The sequence below is a fragment of the Chiloscyllium plagiosum genome, unplaced genomic scaffold, assembly GCF_037043375.1.
Source record: "Chiloscyllium plagiosum isolate Xiang-an unplaced genomic scaffold, Cpla_swu_hap1 HiC_scaffold_6, whole genome shotgun sequence".
NCBI lineage: Eukaryota > Metazoa > Chordata > Chondrichthyes > Orectolobiformes > Hemiscylliidae > Chiloscyllium > Chiloscyllium plagiosum.
In genome coordinates, this window is record NW_028270144.1 from 57,080,469 (window position 1) to 57,101,159 (window position 20,691).

Consider the following 20,691-nt stretch of genomic DNA (forward strand, 5'->3'; position numbering starts at 1 on the left):
GCAGTGATGTACTTCTGTGGCTCTAGAAGGCTCTTGTCAGACCACATTTAATGTATTGTGAGCAATTTTGGGCCCCACATCTCAGGAAAGCCTGAGAGCAGGTCCACAGGAGGCTTACAAGAATGATCCTAGGAAAGAAAAGCTTAACATATGAGGTCCATTTAAGGACCCTGGGACTATACTCAATGGAATTTAGAAGGATGAGGGGGGGATCTGATTGAAACTTTCAGAATACTGAATCCTGTTGGGACGTTGGGAAGATGCTTCTATTGGTAGGAGAGATGAGAACCCAAAGACACAGTCTTAGACTAAAGAGAAGACCTTTTTGAATGGAGATAAGCAGAAACTTGTTTAGCCAGAGAGTGATGAATCTGTGGAATTCATTGTTACAGAAAGCTGGGCGGCCTTCTGTCACTGAGTATATTTAAAACAGAGATTGATAAGTTCTTGATTGCCAAGGAGATCAAAGGTTATGGGGAGAAAGCAGGAAAATGGGGTTGAATGGTGGAGCACGCTCGATGGGCCACATGGGCTAATTTCTGCTCCTATGTCTTATGGTCTTATGTTAAACTTATGTTGATTCTTGATATTAGACTATAGGGAGTTACCTAAGATAACACGAACATTTGCTCTGGTCAATTTTTATATAGTAAAAATTAATTTGTTTTAAACTATGGAATCTATGGCTTCATTTTTTCAGTAAATAACTGGGATTTCAAATTTATTTTTTCCTTAGAAGTATATAACTCATTTAAACCAGCTATTAAAATATCAGATACCACCACCACTGTAAGATAAAGTCAATATATTAAAAAAAACTTATCCACTTTAAGCTAAATTTATAAATATGTAATTACCATAGGGCAAAACATTAGGAAAAATTATGTTCTTGTTCCTTATGTTCATAAACTTGCTTGAACAAAAGGTAATACTACCATGTAACATTCATCCATGGCATTTTTTTTATATTTACTGGGATGCAAACAGTTGATTTTGCACCATATCTATGGTGATATCTATGACTTACTTTGCTGACTTGCTACTCTAACATTGCACCCCACTACAAATAATAAACCCTTTCATACTATCCAATATTTAACATAAGACCTTAGCCAAATGCTTTAGAATTTTACTTGCATTGTAGTTCTCTGCTAATGTAAAGGATAGATTTAAATTGCCTATCTAAAATAAAGAATACGTCAACACATTACCATGAAAGCTTACTGAGCAAACATGATTGTTTAAGACAAACATAGATAAAGTTCACTTAAATTCTTGAGAAAATTAATTGAATTTGATCTATGTATATGTGCCTTGGCCTAGAAATATGATTACGCACATCTATTCTTTCATTCTCTAAAAACAATGTAAGCATGCAAATAGTCATCAAAGAAGTGTGTTTTTTTTAAAATAGTAGACAGGCAGGAGCGTGGAAGAACATGGCAAGGCAGGTCACATTAGGAGGTGGAGAAGTCGACATTTCAGATGTAGCCCTGAAGAAGGTTTGCACCCAAAATGTTGACTTCTCCACCTTCTGATGCTGCCTGGCTTGCCATGTTCTTCCAGGCTCCTGCCTGTCTACTTTGGATTCGAGCATTTACAGTTTTTTTTTGTCTCTAACCTTATTTTATCAGATGGCAATGTTTTACATACCATGGTTTAATGAGGCTTCACTAATGTTCAGTGTGTCAATGGCTCACCACACAAATACGTAAAATGTATTTGAGTTAGAGTCCTGTACTTGTTGGAAGAACCTATTTTGACATTGTTGTACCTCAGTACTGACTCCCTTATTAAAGTCATCCAGTCAGCATCCTTGCTGTCTTGCAAGTAGCACAGTTGAAGAAGCACATAATACATACATGGTAATTACTGCTACTAGTTAACATCTGGATGGTTTTTCTTTTGGCCTTTTATTTAACTTGAACGTGACTTCTGATTCCTGAGTAGATTTTGCTAATGATACGATGAATGAGGTGGGCACTTGACAGGAAAGCATGCACTCAATGCATATTCAGTTTGCATTTTTCCAACAGGAACTTTTCAGAAATACTATCATGGCATGTCATTGTTTTAGCAAGGAGGCTATAGGTACACAACTTTACTAGGTGCAGGTATAACTCAAGCTCCAAATCAGGCATTGACAGAACTGACTGTGGCTATCAGTACAACCAAGCCCTTTAACCTTTGGATCATGGGCTGCTTTCAGGCTGCACCAGTTGACACAACATACCACTATAGAATCCTGCAACCCCATTATTTCTGATTCAATTTTATCTGATTCTAATTTGAACCTCATTGTCAGAAATGTAACTTTATCTTTATTGTTTATTTGATTACATTTTAATGAACTCAGCTCAGTATAAGTAGGCAAAAAAGGGGCTTAGGTATAATTTGGCCCTAAGCTCCAGATTTATGAAAAGAAATGCCATGTGTGTCCAAGAAGTATTCCAGAATCAAAGGGTAGGTAGGCCGAGTAGATGGGAGGCCATATTGGATTTGGTGCTTTGCAATGAATCAGAGCAGATGTCAGATCTCTTGGGTGGAAGAGCAATTGAATGTTAGTGATCACAACTCCCTGATCTTTAATATAATCATGAAGGATAGAAGCAGACGGTATGGGAAAGTATTTGATTGGCGAAGTGGGGAATTACAATGCTATTAGGCAGGTACTGTGGAGCATAACTTGGGAACAGATATTCTCAGGGAAAAGCATGACAGAAATGTGGAAATTGTTTAGAGAGCACTTGCTGTGAGTGCTGGACAGGTTTGCACCTCTGAAGCAAGGAAGGGATGGTATGGTGAAAGAACCTTGGATAATAAGAGATGTAGAACATCTATTTAAGAGGAAGAAGGAAGCTTACTTTGAGGAAGCAAGGATCAGTAAGGGCTCTAGAGGGTTACAAAGTGGCCAGGAAGGAACTGAAGAATGGACTTAGAAGAGTAGGAAGTAGGCAAATTATTGGAGAGGATTCTGAGAGAGACACGATTTATGATTATTTGGAAAAGCATAATTTGATTTAAGATAGTCAGCATGGCTTTGTGAGGGAAAGGTCATGCCTCACAAACCTTATTGAATTCTTTAAGGATGTGGCAAAACACATCGATGAAGGTAGAGCAGTGGATGTGTTGCATATGGATTTTAGCAAGGCATTTGATAAGGTTCTCCATGGTATGCTTATTCAGAAAGGAAGGAAGCACGGGATACAGGGAAATTTGGCTGTCTGAATACAGAATTGGCTGCTCCATATAAGACAGAGGGTGGTAGCAGTTGGAAAGCATTCAGCCTGGAGGTTGGTGGCAAGTGGTGTATCACTGCAATCTGTTCTGGGACCTCTGCTTTTTGTTATTTTTATAAGTGACTTGGATAAGGAAATGGAAAGATGAGTTAGTAAGTTTGCCGATGACATGAAAGTTGTGGTGGAGTTGTGGTTAGGGTGGAGGGCTATTGAAGCCACCCAAGTTGATAGGGTTGTTAAGAAGGCATATAGTGTGTTGGCTTTCATTACAGGGGCATTGAGTTTAAGAGCCACAAGGTTCTTTAAAACCCTAGTTAGACTGCACTTGGAATATTATATTCAGTTCTGGTCGCCTCATTATAAGAAGAATTTTGAAGCTTAAGAGAGGGTGTTGAGGAGATTTACCAAGATGCTGCCTGGACTGGAGGACATGTCTTATGAAGAAAAGTTGAGGGAGCTAGGGCTTTTCTCATTAGAGTGAAGAAGGATGAGAAGTGACTTAATAAAGGTGTACATGATGATCAGAGGCATAGGTAGAGTGGATAGCCAGAAACTTTTTCCCAGGGAGTAAATGGTTATCAGGAGGGAGCATAATTTTAAAGATGATTGGAGGAAGGAAGATGTCAGAGGTAGGTTCTTTACACAGAGAGTGGTGGGTGCATGGAATGCACTGCCAGCGGTGGTAGTAGAGTTAGATACAGTAGAGACATTTAAGTGATTCTTGGATAGTCACATGGATGATCGTAAAATGAAGGGTATGTAGGGTAGTTTGATCTTAGAGTAGGAAAAAAGGTAATCACAACATCAAGGGCCGAAGGGCCTGTACTGTATTGTACTATTCTATGTTCTATGAAATGCTACATCCCTAAAAATACAATTGACAGATTGGTATTTTTATCTCCAAAGTTGTTTTAATTGAGGCATGACCTAACTGTTCAATTTTCTGTCTCCTGTGAGAGATGTCACAGCCTGTACTTAATACCTGACCACCAATGTTGCTCAGATTGGACACTTAGGGTCTTCCCTTTTCCTAGTGTTGATGGTATTGCACCAACAAGCTCTTCTACAATTGATCTCAACATTTTCTGCCTCATTAAATAACTTAAGGAATAGAGGCACTTGTGATGCAGTGATACGTGTCCTTACTTTTCAGCCAGAAAATCTGTTTTCAAATCCTAAGTGCTCAAGTTGTGTCGGAAGAGGTTGATTAAAAATACCTGTGACTTAGAAAGTAGAATTACATTTATAATCATAATCAACATATCTGAATCTGTTATTTTGCAGCAAATGGAATTACGGTACTAATACCTCATCATTTTGTCAGTGCTTCAGTGGATGAAAATGCTATTCTATCAGTGGAATATAGATGCACTGGAGTGCCTACAATTAGATGGAGGCAGCTATCATCACGGGGAATGACAAATATCATCACCTGGGAACCAGGCAGTTATCAAAACATTTCAGAGAGCTATCAAGACCGGATTCAGGAATACAGAAATGGGTCTATCCAGCTTTCTAATGTTCAGTTATATGATGCTGGTTGCTATGTTGTGACAGTGACAGATAAAGTAGGAGGAAGCAAGGATGGTGTTATTATATTGAATATAAATGGTAAGTTGTTATTAATGATTCACTTCTTGTCCTTTTCTTTCTGTATGTCTGGCTTCATTTTAAGATTTCCTCTTGTCTCAAATAGAAGCCATAGCCCAAGCTTAACTGCTCCATCTGGTGGAAAACAGGCAGAGAGAGATAGTAAATATAGTGGGAGTTGTTGTCTGGACTGATTTAGCTCCCTTCCTCCCCATGATCCGTATGAACCCAGTCGTTCAACCAGAGAAAGACCACCCCACAGGGAGGAAATAGTGTTCTGTCTTCAGTAAGCAAATCAATTAATATTACCTGATATTGATTATATCAATTAATCATATCAATCAGGACCAAATTAGCTGCCTTAACCACAAGGACTAAGTTGTGTGTGGGGACCGTAAAAGCACTCCCTTGCTCTCAATATGCACAAGAGAACTAAACATCTGGTTTTAATTTCATTTTCAACTTTCTGTATGGACCAGGAGCAGACTGTAAAGGGTGCTAAAGTTTCTAGAATGGTTTTGGCATAATTTTCTTCATCAGTATATTTCTAGCTTAATGAGGAAGAAGGTATTGTTGGATAGAGTTCTGAAAAATAATGAGCATCAGATGAATCAAGTTTCGGCATGGGATGGGGACAGTGCTCAAAGTATAATGAGTTTAAGTTAGCAGGAAAAAGATGAAGAAGAGCTCTAGATGCTCTGAAGCAGTAGATTGAGAATGGATCAGTCATGGGTAAATCAGAATTAAAGATTGGCAGACAAAACTGTAATTGACCTTGGACAATGTCTAAAGAATAGATCATTTGGGAATTCCTGATGAAGGGCTTATGCCTGAAACGTCAACTCTCTCGCTCCTTGGATGCTGTCTGACCTGCTGTGCTTTTCCACTACCACTCTTTTCAACTCTGATCTCCAGCATCTGCAGTCCACACTTTCTCCATTTGTGAACAGCCAAGGTACCATTCCCATTAGGGGTAAAGGGAGGAAAACCATAGCACATTGGTAGGGGATAACATAGGGCATGGACAGAAGATTGGCTAGCTGACAGGATATAGAGAATAGGTGTAACTGGGTCTATTTCTGGTTAGCAAGATATAATGAGTGGTGTACAATGAGAATCAGTTCTGGGACCTCAACCATTTATAATTTATGAAATGACTTCGATGAAATGATATAGAAAGTGGGCGGCACGGTGGGCGGCACGGTGGCACAGTGGTTAGCACTGCTGCCTCACAGTGCCTGAGACCCGGGTTCAATTCCCACCTCAGGCGACTGACTGTGTGGAGTTTGCACGTTCTCCCCGTGTCTGCGTGGGTTTCCTCCGGGTGCTCCGGTTTCCTCCCACAGTCCAAAGATGTGCAGGTCAGGTGAATTGGCCATGCTAAATTGCCCATAGTGTTAGGTCAGGAGTAAATGTAGGGGTATGGGTGGGTGGGCTTCGGTGGGTCGGTGTGGACTTGTTGGGCCGAGGGCCTGTTTCCACACTGTAATGTAATCTAATCTAAAAGTTTAAGTGAGTGGCAAATTGAGTATAGCGTGTGAAAACATGAAATTGTCCATTTTGACAGGAACATTAAAAAATAAGTATATTGTATAAATGATGAGAGATTGCAGAAACTTGGGTGCAGCCTTTGTGTGTGAATTGCAAAAGATTTAGTGTACAGGTACAGTAAGGGAATTGAATATAAAAACAGGGAGGTTACATAGGGCACTGGTGATACCACATGTGGCATTTTGTATACAATTTTGTTTCTTCATTTAAGAAACGATGTAAGTACATTGGGAACAGTTCAGAAAAGGTTTACTAGACTAATCCCTGGAATAAGCAGTTTGGTGATGAGGGCAATTTGGACTTGTGAGATTTGGATTCTGGTGGATTATAAAAGGGCGAGAGGTTATGTGGTTAAAACATATAATCCTGAGGGGCATTGGCAAGGTGAATCTGGAAAACATGTCTTCTCTTGTGGGAATATCTGGAACTGTTTAAAATAAGAGTCACTGTTTAAAAATAGGAGTTGAGGAGAATTTCCTTCCCTCAGAGTGTTCACAAGTCTCTGGAACCCTACATCTCAAAAGGCAGTGGAAGCAAAGTCTTTGAATATTTTTAAGGCAGAGCTCGATAGATTCTTCAGTAACAAGAAGGTAAAGGCTGTGGTGTTGGCTGGAATGTGGGGTAATCAGATCAGCTATGATTTTGTTGAATAGCAGAGTAGCTTTAAAGGATTTTTACTTCTAATTTATAATCAAAGGAGCACTCTGAATGATGAAAGAGCCAGAATGTAAACTGCAGCTTAAAATAAGGATGGATAATAAATGTCAGATTAATAATACAACTGAGATCCAGGATGAATATTGAATGTTCAGCGACAAAGTGAAAAAGGAAATAGAAAAGGGAAAGAGGGGATGATTTTGCTGACAATGTCACAGCAAAGGAAACAGTATTAAAATATTGGATGGACAAAACATTGATAAAAATGAGATCTAAAAAGAAACAATATACTTAAAGGTGATGGGTCACCAGGAGTGGATAGGTTGCATCTGTGGATGCTGCAGGAAACAAGGGAGGAAATTGCAGAATTACTGGCCTTACCCTTCTAATGCTGCAAAGATTTATTGAGAATTCTTAACACAGTCGTTACCATGGTAGTTCTATTCTTGTGCTACCCATGTTATAAGAAAATCATGAAACAACGGTACCATGTAAACCTATGGGGCTGGAATCACACTAAAACCAATATACACTTTAAAGGTTTGCGTTTTAGAAACGTGTCCCCAGTTCGCCACTTGTGTTATAGTAAACTCACATTGACGAAACGGGGGTTATAGCAGACCTACCTGTATTACACACATGTCCAAAACTCAATGAGTTAAAAGCAAATTACTGCGGATGCTGGAATCTGAAACCAAAAGAGAAATTGCTGGAAAATCTCAGCAGATCTGGCAGCATCGGTAAGGAGAGAAAAGAGCTGACGTTTCGAGTCTAACTGACCCTTTGTCGAGCTTAGTTAGTTAACTTGTTCATGCGTGTTATGACACAGCTCTGGGGGACTTCACCGGTGGTTGATCACAGTCAAAATTAGCAGTTCATTGGACAAGTGTGGATTAATTAAGGAAGGTCAGTAAGTTAAAGCCAAATAGTTTTGAATTAACTTGTATGAAGTTTCTGATTAGATTGTTAATGATGAAAATGAGTGCATTTGTACTTCCAAAAGTGTCACAAAATAGGTTTGTCAGAAAAGTTGCAATCCCCAAAATAAAAGAGAAACTGACAAGTGAAAGAGAGAAGTTGTTAATGTTAAATAGGAACAGAAAATGTTGGAAATACTCAGCAGGTCAGGCAACAGCTTTGAAAAGAGAAACAAAGTTATTGTTTCATGTCAAGATCCAGTAGGTTTTGAACATGGGGTAATTTCCATCAAAACAAAGGAATGTGTGATAGGATGTGGAGGTGCCGGTGTTGGACTGGAGTGGACAAAGTTAAAACTCACACAACACCAGGTTATAGTCCACCAGGTTTATTTGAAAGTACAAGCTTTCGGAGCACTGGTCCTTCATCAGGTAGCTAGTGGAGCAGAATCATTGAACACAGAATTTATAGTAAAAGATCAAAACATCACACAGCTGATGAGATGTATTGAACAAACCTAGATTGCTGTTAAGTCTTAATCACTTAGAATGGGTTGCAGGTTTCGATTCATTAGTATGTAAATCTAAGAATTTCTTTCAAGTCACATTACTGAGATAACTTAAGATTTTATTTAAAAAAAAGGTAACATCTCAGCTCAGACAATGCATTGAAGGTGTGAGGAGAGTCTATCTGTATCCCAACCTTAAGTCGGACTGGTCCTATTTCCAAAATAGGAATTAATAAAATGTCACATGGACTGACTACGTACAGATTGTGTGCTTTTTGAACAAAATAGAATGTATTTGCAAATATAAATCAGCAAGTGCAAATTCTGTTTGCCTATCATTTTAATTCTTCATCTTGTTCTCATGCTGACACCACTTGGCCTGTTGTACTCTTCTAATGAAACTGATCAAGGGTTGCAAACAGTATCTCATTTTTCATTTAGGTACAATACAGCTTTCTGGATCCAATGTTAAATTCAACAATTTCAAAATTGTAAACTATGTTTCCCCATTTTGTTTCTCTTTCTTTGCATGTTTCTGTTTTTCTTATTTTTGTTTTCAGACTGAGCACACCTGCCTTGGACACATCTTTTGTTTCTTTGCTTCTTTTCTTGCCCCAGCACCTTTGGTCCTACAAGTCAAGCTCTGCTGTCATTCAATGTTGCTTAATTTCCATCGTATCACAGATCTTCCTTTGTACTTATGCCACCCATATGCTACATCTCCAACTTTTCTATAGTGATAAAAGTCATTGATCGGAGATGTTAACTGTTCTCCTCCCCACAGACACTATCTAACCTGCTAACCTTTCCAAGAAGTTTCTATTTTTATTCAGATTTCCAGCATCAGCAGTAATCTGCTGTTTAACTGTGAATGTTGTTTTTTGACTGGAAGAAGGGCTAGAATGGGATCCCACAAGGGAAGTACGAAGAGCACTGTTCTTCTTGATGTGTATTGATGGATTGTATTCGATTACCATTGAGATACAATTTCAAAATTTGTAATGGCACTAAAAATACTATGAGGATAGAGAAATTTCAAGATGATATAGGCTAATGTAATGTGTGAATTATATTAATGCTATTGTCAAATAAAGCACTATCCCCATTTACTTTACTTTCCCTCTTTTTGTAGTTTGTCTTGGTAATCATAGACGCATATAGAGTTTGCTAATGATTTACTGCTTGTTCAATGTTTTGTCAGAACTTATAAGTGCAACTGCATGAATATTGAATTACATTTTCTAACAAGAAATCAGATCAAAATCAGAAAATCATAAAAATATATCTCTGATAATATAACATCCATCATTTAACTATTTATTCCAGATGAAAATACATTTCTTCTAATATTTGTATTTCCACAGAACCAATTTATAAGGACTTGTATTTCGTTGTTGTTGTTACTACAGTTCTTTTTGCAATATCTATTCTCCTAATGTTCTTTCTATGGATCTGCAATCAAAGTGTGGAACTGTATAAAATGAAGAAGAGAACACAAAGTGTAACAGGTAATCACATTGTGGTAAAATAGCCTAATAGAATAAGTAGATAAAAACAATGACTGCAGATGCTGGAAACCAGATTCTGGATCAGTGGTGCTGGAAGAGCACAGCAATTCAGGCAGCATCCGAGGACAGGCAAAATCGACGTTTCGGGCAAAAGCCCTTCATCTAATAGAATAAGTATTCAAGTAGTGAAGCACATAAGTTATTTTGTGCAATGCAAAATAGCTGCACAGAACAATAATTCAATTTTTTTGTATAAATACCATACCTACTAAATTTGAATTAATTTGTAATGTTTACATTGTGCATTTCTGACCATGTTCCTAAAATTACTCCTGGGACTGAACCAGTTTAAAACAATTGTGGATTATTATCAATTAACAGAAAATGAATCAAATTGGTCATGCTTGCCTTTCAACCAAGATCATGTTAGTGATGCTACCAATCGGCATGATATTAAATAATATAAAAATTGGTAGGATTCTAGTATGGAACAAAGAAAGAAAGATAGCAAATTACCACTCAGTTGTTTTAAAGTACAGAACAGTGTCATGAATCTGGCTGAAAGAACAGCAGAGAAAGGCCAAGGACAAGGATGGAGGAGCAGGACATCAAGCAGTGCCCAACTCAACAATACTTAATGCATAGATAGATTATTTGTCACCAAGGAATTCAAAAATAAACTATGTTACTTATTCCAAAAGTGGAACAACACTTAGTAAAGCATTGCCAGTAACAGCAAATCTAATGATAAGATGCTATTTAATCATTTTACTATAGACTCCTTGCAGGCAATGATGAGAGACTTTCAAGTTGTAGTTCACTGATTACTCTGATCACAGACACCTTATTTTAGAACTTTGGCAAATATATTAAAATTAACATCAGCATGCATACAGAACCTTGAACACATGCACCAATAGGTTCAAGAAATCTTCTTTCCTGCTATTCTTAGACTTGGGAGTGAACTCTCTAACTTCAAATAAAATTGATCTTGCTAATGTTGATCTTGCTTTGCACACCTCCTATAGAGTTGTAAACTGAATGCCTTGCTCTGTCTAAGCACCCTATGATCTATATGTCCTTGTTTCCTATGATCTATTTGTACTGCTCGCAAAACAAGACCTTTCATTGTATATGTGACTACAATAAATTAAATCAAATCAAATCATCAGAGGAAGCTGAGAGATTTTTTTGAAATGTCTAACAATTAGGAGAACCATGAAATACGCTGATAAAACTTTGCATCTGCATCTCTATTGTTCCCTGATATCCTGCTCCAAAACAGTGCAGGATACTGATCTCTTCTTGTGCTACACTATGCAACAACATAGAGTTGTTTGCTTTATACTCTGCTTGGAGATATTTGATGTGCTATTCATCCTCCTGATTCACCAAGGTTTATGATAATGTTATATTTCCGGCAAGCAGCAACTTGCCTTTTGTTTGGTGCTACTTTTGCTTCTTCCTTCCTTGAAATTGGTTCACCATCAGCTTTCATATCTAAATAACTAAAGTTCTCCGGTGTATGAAGCTCTATGCAGATGAACTCTTGAATACTGATGAGGCTGACTACAGTTCTCAGGAATTTTAGCAAACCCATGGCGAACCAAAAACATAATACATAAAATTAATTGATTTTGTTGGCAAACAATAAATGGAAGATTTTGCATGAAGATCCAATTTAGCAGGATATCTTGTATACCTGCTGAACACACAAAAACATAGTATCCATTTAAAATCATGTGAACAAGAAAAATACTTGTTTTCCTTCAACTTGTGCATTATCTATGATGGATAATTTTTCAAGTAACAATTTTCATGGATGCATCCTTGAAAGAAAGTGATAGAGTTGGCTTCTCTACATTCTTGTACGCTAATGCAGCCTGTTATGTTGAACAAATGTCAATATTTTGTAAGATGTATTGTAGACTTATGCATAATATATCTGAATGTAAAGCATCTCATCCATTTAAAGGTCTGCCCAAACGTTTGCATGAGATTGCACCATTGCAGAGTACAGAAAAACCCTGCTCCCAGCACTCAAATATGACCTGGAAAATTAGAGAGTAGTGTTAGGTGAAGGGGTAAATATAGGAGAGTGGGTTGCGCTTTGGCGGATTAATGTGGACTTGTTGGGCCGAAGGGCCTGTTTCCACACTGTAAGTAATCTAATCTAATAAAATCCCCTTCAAAACACTTCCTCCATTTCCTGTTGAATGGAACTGCCTCACCTGTGCAGTCGTAGCCAGAATCACAAGCAATGACTTATTCTCTTATTCTTGCACCAATTTTTCTGGAGTTTCTCCTAGGACCTATACTTGGTCACTTCCTATTTCCCATAAATATGTTCCTTTCTTGTGACAATATCTGAACCAGCAGGTTCTACATGTATGTTGATTTCATCCAGCTATTTCTCACTACAACGTCTTTTATGCCTGCACACCTTCTGATTTGTTATACTGTCTGTGTGCCTGAATGAGTAGAAATTTCCTCCAACTGAATGTTACGAATACCGAAACCAGTATCTTCTATCCCTATCATGAATTTACCAGCTACTCGAATCCTCTCCCTGATTTCTGAAATTGAACCACATGATTTGCAATCTTAGTCTCCTATTTGACCCTGAACTGAGCTTCCAATCTCATATACTCTTCATCAGTAAGACCTCCTTATTCCAGTTCTATTGCATTATCTGTCTTAAACCTGTCTTAACTCTTTTTGCTGCTGAAATCCTCATTCAACATGCTTGTTACACTTACACATGGCTATTTCAGTTGCCAGTGCTTCACTTTATACATTTAAAAACTTGAGCTTCTCCAGAAAACCTATTCATCTAACACCTTGCTTTTCCTGACCAACCGTAATCTGGTGCAGCAATGTTTCAATTGTGAATTTCTCATCATTGTTTCCAAATGCTTGCAAGGCTTTGTTATATTCATCTAATATCCTAGAGGCTTAAAACTTTGCACGATTTTGTTCTATGCCAATTCTAGCATATTTGATGTTGCTGATTTTAATCATTCCAACATTGGCAGCAGAACTTTTAGCAATCTAAGGCCTAAACTTTGAATTTGCTCTCGAGACCTTTGCATTCTTATGCCTTTTAAGATATCCCTTAAAACCTACTTTCTTGACCAAATCTTACATGGCTTAATGTGAGATTCTGTACAAATGCTTCTGTGAAGTATTTTGAGATATTTACATTGACTAAAAAGACAAGTTGTTAACCGTGAAAGGATTCAGAAAAGATTTATAAACATGTTTCCAGGATTGGAGGGTTTGAGCTATCAGGAGAGGCTGGATAAGCGGGGCTTTTTTCCCTGGAGTGTCAGAGGTCTTTTTCCCAGGGTAGGGAGTCCAAATCTCGAGGGCATATGTTTCAGGTGAGAGGAGAAAGATTTAAAAAGGAGCTTTATCACGCAGAGGGTGGTGCGTGCATAGAACAAGCTGCCAGTTGAAGTGGTGGAGGCGAGTACAATTATGACATTCAAAAGGCATCAGGATGGGTACATGTATAAGAAGGGTTTAGAAGGATATGGGCCAACTGGGACTAGATCAGTTTAAGATATCTGGTTGGCAAAGACAATTTGGACTGAAGGGCCTGTTTCTGTGCTGTATAACTCTGAGTTTTTCATAGAATCCCTACAGTGTGGGGCAGGCCATTCAGCCTATTGAAGCCACACAAATCCTCTGAAAAAAAACCCACTCCATTCCTGTAACCCTGCATCTCTCATGGCCAATCCACCTACCTGCACATTTTTGGTTGTAGGAAGAAATCAGAGCACCTGGAGGAAACTCATGTAGGGACAGGGAGAATATGCAAACCTTGATGCAGACAGTTCATATAGTTCATAAAATCCCTACAATGTGGAAACAGTCTATTTGGCCCAACAAGTTCATACCAACTCTCAGAACAGTAACCTACCCAGACCCATTCCCCTACCCTAATCCTAACTCTACATTTACCCTGAGTGATGCACCTAATCTGCACATCCCTGAACACTATTGGGCAATTTAGCATGGCCAATCCACCTAAATTACACATCTTTGGATTGTGAGAAGAAACCAGAGCATCCGGAGGAAACCCACACAGACACAGGGAGATTGTGCAAACTCCACACAGACAGTTGCCTGAGGGGGTATTGAACCTTGGTCCCTGGTGTTGTGAGGCAGCAGTGCTAACCTAATTATGTTGCAGCATGGTCTTAGTCCATCTGACTGAGATGCACAATGGACAAAACTCAGCAAGTGTATATATACACACGGAGAAAACTGTCCTAGTAAGATGGATGAATTACAACAAAGACAACAGAGTCAGAGAAGAAACCCAACAGACCATGAGACAGCCAGTAGCTCCAACACTAAGCAGGAAGGAAGAAGGGAACACCCTTAACACACAGGAAAGGAAAGCCCTAAAAGGATTCAGAAAAGACATAAATATTTAATCCTACCAGCAGACAAAGGGCACATGGCCATCTCCCTAAACAGAACACAATACATTGAAAATGCAAACTCACTGCTTGCAGATACCAACTCCTACCAACAGGTGATGATGGATCCAACTCCACAACTAGAAAACTGTATCACAGCACCACTGAAGAAACTCCAGAAATAAGAGGAACTTAATAAAACAGATCTCCAAAGAATGAAACTTGATGGATCCAAACACCCCCCATTTCTACAGGTTCCCTAAGGTACACAAACCAGGGCCTACCCCCAGACCCATAGTCTCACTTTCCAGCACACCAACATATGGACTAAAAAAGGAATGTCACTGTAAACTGAAATACCTAGTAGAAGACTCATGCCACTTCATTCACTCCACTCAAGAATTCCTGAACATCGTCACTGACACCAAGATAGAAGAGGACCAAGTCATGGTCTCCTTTGGCGTAACAACCCTTTTCACATCAATTAACATCAGCCTGGCCAAAGAAATGCTGACTTCATGACTGGAAGAACCAAGGACACAAACACCGGACAACACCGACTTAATCAGCAAGGACAACATCCTCAGGCTAGTTGACCTGTGCCTCACTACCCACTTCACCTTCTATGACAAGACTTACAAACAAATCAATGGGACATTCATGGGATCACTAATATCAGGATTCTTAGCAGAAGCAGTGATGCAGAGACTCAAACCAACATCCCTAAGCTTTGGATCTCCTCTTGAAGATCTCGACCCGGGAGGGGTCTCTCAGTTCCGCGATCGGTCAACTAATCAACAAGAAAGTGATCTACTTCTGCAAGATTTCACAGTTTATTTCAATGCCAGGCACAGGTTTGTCCAGCGACACAGAGGTTAACAGCTTCAATGTTCCTTGGAGTAACCGCGCAGTTCCATTTAGAACAAAGGCAATTCTTATATGTTTCTTAAGAAATAGTATAGCCTTAATTACAGAGTAAATCCAATAAAATGTAATAAAATGGTATAATGGACAGCAGGTTAACCCAATGATATTTTCTGGAAAACAAAGTTATTTACTATACATTTATCTCTTTCCACCTGCATTTCAAGGTTAACTGAAATAGTAATATCCTATCTAGCTTAGTTAATTCCATGCTGTGAAGGGTCCGTTGTTCTGCCTTACCTTTAATTCAGCTAGCTCAGCATGGCAGGAATGCAGCCTTTAGCAGGGTGAGAAGCCATTTCAAACACAGAGTTAATTTGCAGCCTGAAGCCATTTTGTTATGTTACTTTGTAATAAGAAGCCATTGTGTGGTTAATAAAATCATGCATAAAAATGGTTACTCCTGACAATGGTTTAATTCCAGATTTTAGATCCTCATTATGTGGATGACACCTTTCATCACGAAACAGAACAAATTAGAGGAAACCTACAATATCAATACCAACATTCTTAATGGCATAAATTTCAACAAAGAGGAAGAAAACAGCAACAGACTCCCCTTCCTAGATCTCACAGTATAACGAACAGTCAATGGAGAACTGCAGACCAGCATCTACAGGAAAGCAACACACACAGACCAGATACTCAACTATAAGAGCAATCATCCCGACACCCACAAACTGGGTGCAGGCAGGGCATTACTTAAATGGACCACAAAACACTGCAGCACCCAGGAACTATGAGCAGAAGAAAAATACCTATACGGTGTATTCAAGAACAACAGGTACCCAATAAGCACAGTCTGCCAATTCTTAAACAACAAACCCAAACAAGAACGCATACTACCATACACCAGACACCTCAGAGATGACTACCAGACTACGCCGACTCCTTGGCATCATGGTAGCCCACAAACCTACCAACACATTGAAAATGCTACTGATAAACCTAAAGGATCCTGTGCCAACATCCATCAAAACAAATGTCATACACAAAATATCCTGCAAAGACTGCAACAAACACATCGGACAGATTGGCAGAAAACTAGCTGCCAGGATACACAAGCACCAACTAATCACCAAAAAACATGACCAGCTATAACTAGTATCCCTACACAGACGAAGAAGAACATCACTTCGACTGGGACAACACATCCATCCAAGGACAGGCTAAACAGAGACATGCATGGGAATTTGTAGAGGCTTGGCATTCAAACCAGAACTCCATCAACAAACACATCGATTTCGACCCCATTTACCAACCTCTGAGAAAAAGAACCAGAAATGATATCACCCACCTTAATAGACCAAGATACATAAAAAGCAAGCAGGATAGAACTCTAATGCTTCACCAGAGGCTCACTGATGATGTTACCTAGCATGGTGACAAAATGTCTGAGAACAAACCTACCAGCTCAGCGAGCAACCTTACAACCAGTGTATACATGACCCTATTTCTTTTTTTCTGAAGAAAATAACTTCTTTTTAAAAGTGCAATTCTACCTTGCAAGATTCCCATTCATTTCTTTTTAGCTTTTATCAAATTGAGGTATTTGACATTTTTCACATATCCATTAAGACCTGCCAAATATGACCCAGCAATGTAAGCATATTACCAAATACCAAAAAAATGCTTTCATCAGCATTGTTACTTTTCAAATTCTGTGCCTAAAAGTAGCCACTACCTAATTGTTCATTATTTATAAATGTGAGACATTTGTATGCTTCCCACAATGTCTAGTTACTCTTATTTTGTTTTATCTCTTGAAACTGCTTGCAAATAGTTTTTTGATAGTAATAGTTCATAAACAATCCATCTAACATACCATTAAGTCTTGAAGTTTATAGAGTCATATAGCACAGAAACAGATCGTTCAGCCCAACCTGTCCATGCTGACCAGGTTTCCTAAACTGAACTAGTCTCATTTGGCTGCAATTGGCCCATATCCCTCTAAATCTCCCCTATCCATGTACCTTTCCAAATGTCTTTTAAATGCTGTTTTTGTCCTCACCGCTATCAGTTCCTCTGGCAGCTTATTCCATATATGCACAACTACTTCTGTGAAAAAGTCACCTCTCAAGTTCCTTTTAAATCTTTCTGCTCCCACCTTAAACTTATGATGCCCTCCAGTTTTGGACTGCCTTACCTTGGCTATTTACCCTATGCCCCTCATGATTTTATTAAACTCTGAAAGGTCACCCCTCAACCCCATACACTTCATGAAAAATGTCACAGCCTATCTAGCTTCTCCTTATAACTTCAACCCTCCAATCTCAGTAACAGTTACTTGTCAATCTTTTTCGCACCCTTTCCAGCTTAATAATATCGTTCCTACTGCAGGGTAGCCAGAATTGTACACAGCACACCAAATGTGGCCTTAACAATGATATATACTGCCATAACTTGATGATCTCTGACTGATGAAGGCCAAATGTGCCAATGCCTTCTTCACCACTCTGTATGCCTGTGATGTCACTTTTAACGAATTACGTACCTGCACCCCAAGATGTCTCTGTTTGACAACATGCTCCAGGGCCTGTCTGTGTAATCCTGCCCTGGTTTGTCTAACCAAAACATCTCATATTTTTCTAAACTAGATTCCATCAACCATTCTTTGGCCCACTGGCCCAATTGATCAAATTCCTGTTGCACTCTTAGATGACCTTCTTCACTCTTCACTAAAGCACCAAGTTTTCTGTTATCCGCAAATTTACTAACCATGCCTCTTATATTCTCATCCAAATCGCTTATAGATAACTTAGTTGCTGCAGTACATACATCAGGAATTGTGCTTTGACCATCCAAGCACACCTTCCCCCATTTTATATGGGTTGTATTGCCTTCAATAGGTCAGTTCATCTCAAACAATAACAATATTCTGAGCAAAGTTGCAGAACATAGAAATATTCACAAGCCACACTGCTGTCTGGCCTATTAAGTATTTTCAGTTTTTTTTTGTTTTTAGATCAATTATTCCAACAATCATTCACTCAGTATACCTTTGGTGGCATTAAAAATATGGATAACCAGTCAAATAGTGTCACCAGGCTAAGCCCTGCACTAAATGTTGTCCGACTGCCTTGTATAAACAATTATGTGCAAAGTGTTCCAACATGGGTAACCCCCACCCCCTACCCCCGGTAATTTAAAATTTAAAAGATTTACCCCGTACTGTTAAAATTCAAGAGGCCAAGAACGATCCCACAAGTCACTATTTAAAGTAAAAATTAACAACCTTTTTTTCAGTCTAGCAGAAAATAATTAATTAAAACTATTTACAACTCCTTTCTGTAATCTATCTTTTATCTTTCCCTCTGCAATACTATTCCGATAAAACCCCCGATAAAGATTTACTGAAAAATTCAAATTTCGAAATTAGCCAGCTGTCGAATCTTCTCTTTATATCTTCCTCTGTAGGTTTGCTCTCCAGGTCAGTGTCGATGTTTTTCTCTGTGCAAACTCCTTCTCTAGACAGGTACCTCTCAGAGAGTTCTGACCAGCAGGCTACATCTGTTGGTCTTTTGGCAGTTCGCCCTCAACTGTTCAATTTTCCCTGGTCTTATACCCCAAAGCATCAGATTGTGTAATTAGCTTTTAATATTGTCAAAATACTAAATTCAAACTTGATTGGAGTTTGCTATTTTTTGGGGTATAATTTAAACTGATTGGCCACGTTCGAGTTTGTTTTTGTATTCAGTCAACCGACTACTCTAGCTGCTGGACCACATGTTACATTGCAAATTCTCCAGCACTCTGTGTGCTTCTCTAAGTCCTTCACTCTCTTAAAGGTATAGTTCACTTCTACACCTTCATAACAAAATCACAACTGCAATAAATGCTAAGACACATAGAATACAGAATCATAATATTTCAAATTACATTTTCATTTCGTGAATACCATGAGTTAGAAATGAAAAAGTAAAATACTATGAATGCTGAGTATCTGAAATTAAAGAAATTGCTGGAAATACTCAGCAGACCTGGGAAAGTCTGAGGTAAAAATATTTCAGCTGCTCAGTTAGCTCAATTGACTAGGTGGCTCATTTGCAATGCATAGTGTTACCATGAAGTACTTTCATTCCCAACCTCTCACCTTGCCTGAGCTGTGGTGATCCTTAGAGTGCTTTATTTGGGGCAGCACGGTGGCTCAATGGTTAGCATTGCTATCTCACAGTGCCAGCAATTTGAGTTTGATTCCTGCCTTGGACTGGGTGGAGTATGCATATTCTCCCCCTATTTCCTCCCACAGTCCAAAGATGTGCAGGTTACTGCATTAGCCATGGAAATTATATGGGATGGGTCTGGGTGAGATAGCCTTTGGAGGGTTGGTGTGGACTTGATGAGTCAAATGGCCTGCTTCCACACTGTAGAGATTCTATGATTTAGCTGCTTATTTTGTAATACCATGCAAAACAAATTTCTACCCTACTGTCTCTTGAATTGGAAGGTGCTAAAAGAACAGAACCAATGAATGAGGGATGCTTTGTGGATGAAGTGTGGTCTTTTATGTCATAGTGAAAACCAGCATTCCAATACAAGCAGAAGTCACATCTGACAGCAATGTTGCTTAACTCTTAAAACATTCAGAAAAACATAACTTTGAAGTTTCTAGATAATGCTCACTTGTCACATTAAAAGAGCCATCTGTTTATTTTTCAAATGGATGTGCGTTCAAATCTAACAGTTTTCCTTTAATAATTTTTTAATGTGTTTTTTTTCTCATAATTAAATTCTACAGATATGGAACTATCAGCACTTTAATATTGCATTACATGTTCCAGTTTGTTTGTTTGACCAACATTGAGAAAATCTGAAAATAGAAGGAACGTGAAGGAATAACTAACACTAAGAAACTTGAATGGATGAATGGACATATTTTGTATGATTTTATCATGAAAAATAATAGCTAATATGATGAGATTTTTGCAAAATCACGATATGATCTCAATTCTGTCATATATTCATTATTGCAACAAACTTATCTATACTTTGTATGTACTCTGAACAACAGTTCTCACATAAAATGCTTATTTTGAACTGTGGATTTTATAGTAAGTACAGATTAAATTTGGAAAATTGAAGCAATAAATGTTTAACTCTCATCTCATATTTATTTAAACTCAGTTCATGGAGATCCTTAAACTGTTGATTTTTGAATCTATTTGATGAACTCAGATGCTGTAAAGAATCAAATCTGCTTAAAGTACCAGAATGGCAAAAGAGTTTACTGAAAAAGCCACACTGAAACAGTGGATGTTGTAAAGAACATTATCTTAGCAGACTGTGGGCCATTATTAATATGCACTATAAAGCTTTTACAAATTACTGTATTTGGGGAGTGTATGCTAATTAAAGTAATATTTTCA

At 38.4% G+C, this 20,691-nt stretch overlaps 1 protein-coding gene across 1 annotated transcript in view; it reads left to right on the forward strand.

Moving 5' to 3' along the window:
* vstm5 (V-set and transmembrane domain containing 5) overlaps positions 1 to 20,691 on the forward strand; it is a 35,766-nt gene extending 15,075 nt beyond the window's left edge. Inside the window, exons 2-4 of the mRNA XM_043692761.2 lie at positions 4,524 to 4,850; positions 9,828 to 9,971; positions 20,064 to 20,691. Of these exons, the coding sequence (XP_043548696.1) occupies positions 4,524 to 4,850; positions 9,828 to 9,971; positions 20,064 to 20,086 (494 nt within the window). The 3' untranslated portion in view covers positions 20,087 to 20,691. The remainder of the gene's footprint in view (positions 1 to 4,523; positions 4,851 to 9,827; positions 9,972 to 20,063) is intronic.